The 8,126-nt window shown below is 63.9% G+C and overlaps 4 protein-coding genes across 9 annotated transcripts in view; 2 read left to right on the top strand and 2 right to left on the bottom strand.

Annotated features, from left to right (window-relative positions):
- Positions 1 to 443, top strand: part of WDR24 (WD repeat domain 24) — a 4,304-nt gene extending 3,861 nt beyond the window's left edge. The window contains exons 8-9 of the mRNA XM_045286018.1: positions 14 to 100; positions 186 to 443. Of these exons, the coding sequence (XP_045141953.1) occupies positions 14 to 100; positions 186 to 354 (256 nt within the window). The 3' untranslated portion in view covers positions 355 to 443. The remainder of the gene's footprint in view (positions 1 to 13; positions 101 to 185) is intronic.
- A 306-nt stretch (positions 444 to 749) lies between these two features.
- JMJD8 (jumonji domain containing 8) lies at positions 750 to 2,791 on the top strand. Of its 2 annotated transcripts, none has more exons than XM_045285861.1 (9): positions 750 to 846; positions 932 to 1,030; positions 1,180 to 1,228; positions 1,393 to 1,396; positions 1,483 to 1,551; positions 1,628 to 1,747; positions 1,831 to 1,898; positions 2,328 to 2,462; positions 2,536 to 2,791. In XM_045285861.1, the coding sequence occupies exons 1-9, from the start codon at positions 752 to 754 to the stop codon at positions 2,614 to 2,616; spliced, it is 720 nt and encodes a 239-aa protein (XP_045141796.1). In that variant the 5' UTR covers positions 750 to 751; the 3' UTR covers positions 2,617 to 2,791. The 2 variants fall into 2 exon arrangements, with proteins under 2 accessions (XP_045141796.1, XP_004705838.1); XM_004705781.2 differs by having other exon boundaries at positions 1,300 to 1,396.
- STUB1 (STIP1 homology and U-box containing protein 1) lies at positions 2,666 to 4,561 on the bottom strand. The gene is made up of 7 exons (XM_004705778.3): positions 4,306 to 4,561; positions 3,860 to 4,058; positions 3,595 to 3,760; positions 3,391 to 3,475; positions 3,246 to 3,302; positions 3,061 to 3,177; positions 2,666 to 2,986 (listed from the first exon to the last, which is right to left on the bottom strand). The coding sequence occupies exons 1-7, from the start codon at positions 4,462 to 4,464 to the stop codon at positions 2,861 to 2,863; spliced, it is 909 nt and encodes a 302-aa protein (XP_004705835.1). The 5' UTR covers positions 4,465 to 4,561; the 3' UTR covers positions 2,666 to 2,860.
- Positions 4,562 to 6,095: 1,534 nt separating this feature from the next.
- Positions 6,096 to 8,022, bottom strand: RHBDL1 (rhomboid like 1). 5 transcript variants are annotated; one of them, XM_045284192.1, is made up of 6 exons: positions 7,549 to 8,022; positions 7,335 to 7,483; positions 7,049 to 7,161; positions 6,866 to 6,975; positions 6,716 to 6,780; positions 6,096 to 6,637 (listed from the first exon to the last, which is right to left on the bottom strand). In XM_045284192.1, the coding sequence occupies exons 1-6, from the start codon at positions 7,819 to 7,821 to the stop codon at positions 6,400 to 6,402; spliced, it is 948 nt and encodes a 315-aa protein (XP_045140127.1). In that variant the 5' UTR covers positions 7,822 to 8,022; the 3' UTR covers positions 6,096 to 6,399. The 5 variants fall into 5 exon arrangements, with proteins under 5 accessions (XP_045140127.1, XP_045140119.1, XP_045140123.1 ...); XM_045284184.1 differs by having other exon boundaries at positions 6,720 to 6,780; XM_045284188.1 differs by having other exon boundaries at positions 6,720 to 6,780; positions 6,875 to 6,975.
- Between the last annotated feature and the right edge of the window lie 104 nt (positions 8,023 to 8,126).

Raw genomic sequence — 8,126 nt, 5'->3', positions numbered from 1 at the left:
GCCGCGCCATCAGCTGCCTCAACCAGGCCTCCACCTCCCTGCACGTCAACTGCAGCCACTGCATGCGGCCCATGAGCGGCCGAGGCTGGGTCTGCGGCAGGTGGGCCCAAGGGGCCGGTGAGGGTGCAGGGAAGGGCAGGCTTGGGCACCCCTGAACCCCAGCTGAGAGAACCTCCACCCCCCAGGTGCCACCGCTGCGCCAGCATGTGCGCCGTCTGCCACCACGTGGTCAAGGGCCTGTTCGTGTGGTGCCAGGGCTGCAGCCACGGCGGCCACCTGCAGCACATCATGAAGTGGCTGGAGGGCAGTTCTCACTGTCCGGCCGGTTGCGGCCACCTCTGTGAATACTCCTGACGGCCGCCGCGACTGCGCATGCCTCTGCCCGCACTGAGCCAGGCCAAAGGACCGAAGCCGGTCAACTCATTAAAGCTTGTGAAGGAGTCGCTGTGGCTTCCGGGTCGCTTCCTTCCCCCCCCTACACCCCATCCAGCGCGTGCGGGATCCAGGTTCGGTGGGAGGCCGGGCTTGTGGCCGCGTCGCCACAGTAACTGGACGGAGCCAATAGCTGCTCTTCGAGAGCCCTGGCCCCGCCTCCAGGTGGGCGGGTCGCTCGGCGCAGGTGCTTCCGGGAGTTGTGCGGCGCGCGCCTGTTGCCACAACAACGGTGTCTCGGCCAATTGCAGCTCCGCCGGGTTTGCGCCGGCTTCCCGGCGTGCCCTGCGGCGGCGGGGTGACCACGGCGGGATCGATCATGGCGCGTGGGTCGCAGAGGCTCCTGCTGCTGGTGCTGTGGGCGCTGGCGGCTCCGCGGAGGGCCGCTTCTGGGCTGGCGGGCGACGGGGGTTGGTGAGCGCCGCGGGGCGGGGGCAGAAGACGGGGGTGGGGGACGGAGACGGGACAGGGAATGGGCACTGACCGACAGTGCCCGCAGGCAACGGGGTGGGCCGGGGGCGCCGGCGGCCGTGGCCGAGGAGGAGCGCTGCACTGTGGAGCGCCGGGCCGACCTCACCTACGCCGAGTTCGTGCAGCGGTAAGTACGTGCCCGTTTGTCAGTTCCCGCCCCCAGCTGCCCCTGGTCCCAGGCTTCCTGACCGCTGATGTCACGCCTGTGCTGCAGCCAGAGACCACGGGGAGGCGAGCGCGGGGGTGAACTGGCCTTGCCCCTGCCTTTCCTTCCAGTTACGCCTTCCACAGACCTGTCATCCTGTCGGGCCTCACAGACAACACGGTGAGTGGCAGCCTCGGGGCAGCTTTGACCCGTACCTAGCCTGGCTGCTGAGTTCAATCCCCACCCCACAGAGATTCCGCGCCCTGTGCTCCCGGGATAGGTTGCTAGCCTTGTTTGGGGACAGGGTGGTTCGGCTGAGCACAGCCAACACCTTCTCCTACCAGAAAGGTGAGCTACCCTGCCCTACCCTGCCTGGGCCAACTTCCCGCCGGGTTCCAGGGCCATCCCACCAGTCATGATTACCTTCATTACAGTGGACCTGCCTTTCCGTCAGTATGTGGAACAGCTGCTTTGGCCCCAGGACCCTGCCTCCCTGGGCAATGGTGAGCCCCTCAGGAGAGGCTGGGATGGATCACCTGAGAGCCTGGGTAGGACTCCAGCCTACCCCCTTCTTTGCAGACACCCTGTACTTCTTCGGGGACAACAACTTCACTGAGTGGGCCCCGCTTTTCCAGCACTACTCCCCACCCCCGTTTGGCTTGCTGGGCACCACCCCTGCTTACAGTTTTGGAATCGCAGGTGGGCATCCCAGGAGGCCCAGGGATGGGGGGAAGCCAGGGAGTGGGGGACAGGTGTGACCACCAGTTTTCCTGGCCTTGCAGGATCCGGCTCTGGTGTGCCCTTCCACTGGCATGGCCCTGGGTTCTCAGAGGTGATCTACGGCCGAAAGGTCAGCACAGGCCCTCAGGACCAATAATGAGTAGCAATACCAGGAAGGGAAGGTAGGGAAATAAAGGGGGTACCGATCACAATGATCTACATATAACCCCCTCCCTGGGGGATGGACAACAAAAAAGTGACTGAAGGGAGACGTCAGACAGGACAAGATATGACAAAGTAATAATTTATAAATTATCAAGGGTTCATGAGGGTCGGGAGGGGGAAAAAATGAGCTGATACCAAGGGCTGAAGTAGAAAGAAAATGTTTCAAGAATGATGGCAACAAATGTACTTGACACGATAGATGGATGGATGGATTGTGATGAATTGTATGAGCCCCCAATTTAAAAAGTTTCTTTTAAAGGTCAGCATAGGCTTGGAGGGAGGATGTGGGCTCACTGGCCTGGCATCTGAGTGACCTCATTGCTCCTTCTACCAGCGCTGGTTCCTGTACCCCCCAGAGAAGACACCTGAATTCCACCCCAACAAGACCACACTGGCCTGGCTGCAGGACACATATCCTGCCCTGGCGCCCTCCAACCGGCCCCTGGAGTGCACCATCCAGGCTGGGGAGGTCAGTGGCGGGTCAGATGGGAGGAGATGGCTCACAGGCCCACGGCTAATTCTATGCTTCCAATCCCTGCCAGGCACTGTATTTCCCTGACCGCTGGTGGCATGCCACCCTGAACCTGGAGACCAGCGTCTTCATTTCTACCTTCCTGGGATAGCTGGGTGGTTGCTGGCCTGTTTCCTTCACCCAGTCGACTGCACACACCATGAGTGCTCACAGACTTTATTACAGGGGTGAGGTGGCCCTGGCCGCCTACCTTCACTGCTGTTAGGGGCCCAGAGTAGGACGGGGAGGCTCTGGGCCCAACAGCAGAAAGGTGGGCGGGCTGGGGGAGGGGTGGAGGGCCTCTGGGGACAGACTATGTACAGGGACAGGAGGGCTGAGCGACACCCGCCACAGGCTCAGTAGTCCTCCACCCAGCCGTTGTCAGAGATGAATGCGTCAATGACCTCCTTCATGGCCAGGTTGGGGATGAGCTGTTCCTGGGTCAGCGGGCTCCTGGTCACTGGGTCAAAGTGGCCCACACGCTGCAGGGATAGCAGCAGAGTCAGGGGCGGTGGGGAGCCTGGGCTGAGTTGGCAGGCACCGGCCTCCGCCTCACCTGCAAGTGCTCCTCAATGTCCTTCCGGTCATACGTGATGCCGCTGGGCGTGATGCACGGTTCCCGCATCAGCTCGAAGCTGATCTTGCCGCACAGGTAGTCCGGGATGTCGCGCTTCTACACACACAGGAAGGGTCAGTGGTGGAAGGTACCACCCACAGGGCCCGGGGACAGGCGAGCCTCACCTTTCTCTTCTCATCCACTTGGGAGAAGAGGTCATCCATGTCTGCCAGGTACTTGTCCTGTCGAGAAACCAGTGGCTCTGCAGGTTCCAGACACCCCAAGGGTGCACACACACGCTAACCAGCATGGGACAAGAGGTGTGCTTACATGCTTGGCCTCGATGCAGGCCTGCTGGGCCCGGGCATGGCCGTCATCCTTGTCCTCATGGTTCCGCTGACACGCCTCCAGCTCCCTGAGGGCCAACCAGGAGCTGGTCAGGCGAGGAGAAGTCTGCTCCCTGTCCCTTGCGTCCCTCCCTCCAATAAACCCTCGAGTGTGGGACCAGGCCCTTGTGTGATTGACTGGGGGCACCTCTCACGCTCGGCCACAATGAGCCGTGTGAGGTACGCGTGCAGCTCATTCTCCTGGTGGATTCTCCGTTCTTCGATGCTGTTCCAGCGCTTCTTCTTGGCGATGCGCAGCGCGCTGGGGATGTCGTCGCCGAAGTTGAGTCTCTGCTCCTTGGCCAGGTTGTAGGCTGGGGGGAGGGGAGGGGAGGGGAGGGGCGGTTTGGGGTTATTGGCAGGCCGGCCCCAGGTCAAACACCCATACCCACCCCTGGTGCCCGGAGGCCCACCTCGCTGCAGGTTGGCGATGGCCTCGTCGTAGCTCTCCATCTCCAGCTGGCACTGGCCCAGGAAGAAGTGTGCCTTCACGGACTGGCCATCCAGCTCCAGGGCGCGCCGGCAGTCAGCCAGGGCCTGCTCATGCTGCTGCATTTTCAGGTAGCACAGCGCCCGGTTCGTGTGGTACACGGCCACCAGCGGGTTGCGGGTCTGCGAACGGAGCAAGGCTGGAGCACCGGGCTCTCCCTGCCGCCTCCCAGTCTTGGCCCCGGGGCCTGGCTGAGCGCCCGTCCGGCTGACTAGGTTGAGAATCCCTGAACGCCCACCATGCTGCCTCCTGCACCGGCGCTCGCCCGCCACTCACACTTGCCCGGCTCTGCACACCCCCGCTGCCCCCAGGAGCAAGATCGGAGCGTCCCCGGGACCCGGCCGACCCCTAGAGGCCAGGCGCACTCACGATGGCACGGCCGTAGCAGGCCGCCGCCTCCGGGTACTTGCGGCCCACGAAGAGCCGGTTGCCCTGCTCCTTGAGCTCCTGCGCGCTCGGACTCTTCTCCGGGCTCCCGCCGCCTGAGCCCAGCCGCGCGCCGCCCTCCTTCTCCTCCTTGCCCTTCATGGCGCCGCCCGCGCGGTTCTGCCTGGGCTCCGCTCCCGGCCTCCGCGCCCTGCCTGCCAGAAGCCCCGCAGCCGGAACCCGCGATCCGCTCGGGCCCGGCCTTGCGCTAGGCCACCGGAACTTCCGGCTGCGTGGGGCGGGTCATTGGGGCACGTGGGGCCGCGCGTGCGCGCGCGCGCGCGGCCTCCGTCTTCGTTAAGGACCGGGGCTAGGGCGCAGGCGCCGAGCTAGGACACTCCTCCTTGCCTAGCCAGCCTCCTGCCCCGCCCAGCTGTACGGCCCTCCTGAGGCCACTGGGCTCTACTGCACTGAGCCCAGCTACAGCACTGCCTGCGCTGCAAGGCGCCCCACAACTCCTCTCCGCATTTGGCCACCCAGTGGGACACCTTCCCAGGGTGCTGAGTCCGGCCCTGGCTGGGGAGCGCCTCTCCAGGACCCTGCCCCTGCTCTGGGAGCCCCGCCCCATCCCGCCCCACCCAGACGCTTGGACTTGGCAACCCTGCTGCCAACCTGGTGAGGTTTGAGGAGTTGTGGACATCAGCATGTGCCAAGAGCCAGCAGGAGGCCTTAGACTGGTGGGGGTTTGGAGGAAGGATGGCAACTGATAAGGGTGGCGCTCCTCAGTGGCCCAGACCCCATCACTGCCCTTACCTAGATAACAGGAGTGGCCCATGACTATGGGGTGGGGGCGGGGGCGCTGAGCAGAGAAGCATGAGAGTGTGGCCTAGTGCCATGAGACCAAATATAGTGGGTGCTGGCTTGCGAGGATTCCCAAGTAGGGGCACGACTTCTTGGAGAGATGGAGCTTCCTTCCGAGGAGGGACTTCTTTGGGGGCAGGGCTTTGCTAAACCAACCCTCACAAGGTGGATCCTCCTGGAGGGTGGGCACCCTTGGTCAGATCCCCTTTGGGAACTCCTGGGGTGACATTCAGCAACTTTCTTCTGCCTCCTTCCTGACAGCGCAGTGGTCATTAACTGTGTCTGGGCACCTGAATGGCCCTGGTGCCCTCATCTGCCTGGCCCGCACAGCTGTCTGCAGGTGGCAAAGAACTAGCCTGGCCTGGTGGCGGAGCTGTCTGATGAGCATACCTCCTCACTGCCCACAGCAGTCCCTGTGGCCAGCTCAGGCGGTGGCCCCTTTATCCAGCGTGCTCGTTCCATAATCACTCTGCAGCACTGGCTATGCCTGGCCGCATCTTGAGCCAAGGAGAGAGGGTGTCCGCCAGCCAGGCCCTGGTGTAATGTCCAGAGTAGGGTGGGGTGGCAGCACCCCAGCGGCCAGCTGCCCCTTGCTTCTCCCAAGCTGGTGCCTCGTTGGGTCAGGGACCTGGACTGTGGAGCAGACTTGTCCGACCTGTGGCACAATGGTGCCAATGCCACACTGGGCAAGAGGAACAGGCCCAAGCCAGCTGACCTGGATCTTGGTGTGGCGAGGCAGAGGCCCCACCATTGGGACTCAATAAATGTCCATAAACCATCCTGCAGGGGAGGCCACAGCTGCTCCCCAGGTGCCTTGGAACCAGCCTTCTGGCTGCAGAGACAGCTTGTAAGTTCCACCTATGACAAAAAGGCTAGGCTCCCTCACCGTCCACTCAGGCTGGGGCCAGCCAGGTGAGCCCTGCACACCAGTGTCCTGTGTAAAATATTTATTCATTCTCCAAAAAGGCTCAGACAGCAAGTCCTTAGCCTGGCAGGGCATGGGCCCCACTGGGCCTCCCTTGGGGACCTCCTCCTATCCAGCCCCACTTCCTCAGGCCTGGGAGGGACATCAGAATTGGTGTAAGGCTTGGCCGGACTTGGTGGGGCCAGGGGACCACTCGCTCCCGAGGGGGCGACATACATTCACGGAGGGTGGACATGCAGCCCCTGGCAGCACCCTCACCCCACTCCCTGGCTGGGCATCAGGGTGGCGGGGACATGTGGGTACCCAGCAGGTCATAGGCAAAGATGTTCCAGAACACAGCAAACAGCAGGAAGGTGCCGTAAGCCAGCAGCACCACCCACCAGCCACACTGGTCCCCCAAACGCTCCTCGTAACTGCGCAGGATGGTCAGGCCCATGCTCACACCTACTACTGCACCAGCCAGGTGCGCCATGAAGCTGGGCTGTGGACCGGAGGCAGGCAGTGGCGGGGAGAAACGCAGCCAGACAGCCCGGCCCACCTCTGAACTCACTGCGGAGGAAAAGGGGGCACGTGTTGGAAGCCTGTGGCCGCATACCCCACCCACCTTACCATGCCCAGCCCCCTTACTCACTGCACACCAGGGCTAGTACCATCCTCAGCAGTTTGTAGGGACAGCGCATCCCGGCCCAGTTCTGGGGGGGACCAGATATAGGCCGTGAGACAGGCCAAGCACCACCCCACACCACCACCAGTGCTGGCGGGCACCCCAGCACCCACCCCCGTTACCATGACAACGTTGGCCAGGTGTGCTGAGCAGAGGGCGTAGACCCCTCCGGATCCCCCCACCACGGGTGCCCGCATGTCGGTGATGGAAACCGTCAGGGAGCCTGTGTGAGTGCAGAGGGGTCGTGAGGGATCTAGCCAAAGGCAGGGTGGGGAAGGGGCGCGCTCTTCTCTCACCTGCCAACACCCCGGCCAGGTAGAGCAGGCTGATTCTGAGCAGTCCGTGCACCATCTCCAGGGGCACGCCGATCATCAGCTGCAGGAGCGCGTTGAACCCCAGCTGCTCCAGGCTGAGGCAGCAGGGGGAAGGGAGCATGAGGGCGGAGCGTCGATGGGAGGGATGGGGCGTGGACGCGAGGGGGTGGCATGGACACGGGGGGGGCGGGGTGTGGGCGGGGCCGCCCACCGGCCTCCTACCAAGCTGAGGTTCTGCGGCCAGTCCCAAGGGAGCGGGGCCACTCACCCAACGTGCATGAACATATAGGTGAGAAAACGCCAGGCGCGGGCGCGGTGCCCGGGATGGTACACCAGGGGGCTCTTCATGTACTCAGGGTGGTAAGTCTGCAGCACCCACTTGTTGAGCCGCGCCCCATAGCACAGGAACACGATGATCTGGGGAGACGCGGGTCAGGTGGGGGAACCAGGCGTGGGGGCGGCGGGGGGCCGGCGGCGCTCACCTGGGCAAGGGTGACTGAGACCATGAACACCGGGGGCGGGCAGCTGCGGTGCCGGTACAAGTACCAACGCCGGTCCACCTCACACGGCAGGATCTCGTAGGCCACATAGCGAACGAAGCGCTTGTAGACGCCCAGCCCCGGCTCGTCGGGCAGCCCGTCCCGAGGCAGTGCCCGCTGGCCGTTTGCGATGGCCCTTTTAAAGCTGCTGGAGCGCTTGCTGCTGACCTGAGGACGACGGCCCGAGTATGGACGGGACACCCAGCCACCCGCCATGCTGCCTAGCCCTCATGTCTGCCCACCTCCACACTGGGCTGGGTGGCCAGAAGGGGCTCCCTGGCCACCCCTCCCGGCCAGGGTGCTGTCTGGAGGTCTGGGCTCCCCGCTTGCCCTCAGGGCACTGACCAGGTCCACCAGCTCCTGGTAGCAGACCTGGCCCCGCTCGTTGCTCTGGGACAGAGCCACCAGCACGTCCAGCTTGGCGGGGTCCAAGGGCAGCTCATGGCTGTGCACCAGGCCAGCGAAGGTGTCTGCGCCAATGAAGCCAGTGTTCTCGGGGTCCAGCTGCTGGAGGGGGGGGG

Source organism: Echinops telfairi, unplaced genomic scaffold (assembly GCF_000313985.2).
Source record: "Echinops telfairi isolate 266 unplaced genomic scaffold, ASM31398v2 ScPeMD7_5;HRSCAF=22, whole genome shotgun sequence".
Classification (NCBI taxonomy): domain Eukaryota; kingdom Metazoa; phylum Chordata; class Mammalia; order Afrosoricida; family Tenrecidae; genus Echinops; species Echinops telfairi.
Note: the sequence above shows the minus strand (reverse complement) of the source record. Positions and strands in the feature narration are given on the sequence as shown.

Coding starts and splice junctions, on each gene's coding strand:
- JMJD8 (XM_004705781.2), top strand. CDS start 752: ATGGCGCGTGGGTCGCAGAGGCTCCTGCTGCTGGTGCTGTGGGCGCTG. Junction 1,031..1,179: donor TACGCCGAGTTCGTGCAGCG/GTAAGTACGTGC, acceptor CTTTCCTTCCAG/TTACGCCTTCCACAGACCTG. Junction 1,229..1,299: donor CGGGCCTCACAGACAACACG/GTGAGTGGCAGC, acceptor CCCACCCCACAG/AGATTCCGCGCCCTGTGCTC.
- STUB1 (XM_004705778.3), bottom strand. CDS start 4,464: ATGAAGGGCAAGGAGGAGAAGGAGGGCGGCGCGCGGCTGGGCTCAGGC. Junction 4,059..4,305: donor CCTGCTACGGCCGTGCCATC/GTGAGTGCGCCT, acceptor CTCCGTTCGCAG/ACCCGCAACCCGCTGGTGGC. Junction 2,987..3,060: donor ACATTGAGGAGCACTTGCAG/GTGAGGCGGAGG, acceptor CTATCCCTGCAG/CGTGTGGGCCACTTTGACCC.
- RHBDL1 (XM_045284168.1), bottom strand. CDS start 7,821: ATGGCGGGTGGCTGGGTGTCCCGTCCATACTCGGGCCGTCGTCCTCAG. Junction 7,162..7,334: donor TATATGTTCATGCACGTTGG/GTGAGTGGCCCC, acceptor CTGCTGCCTCAG/CCTGGAGCAGCTGGGGTTCA. Junction 6,638..6,719: donor GGTACTAGCCCTGGTGTGCA/GTGAGTAAGGGG, acceptor TTTCCTCCGCAG/TGAGTTCAGAGGTGGGCCGG.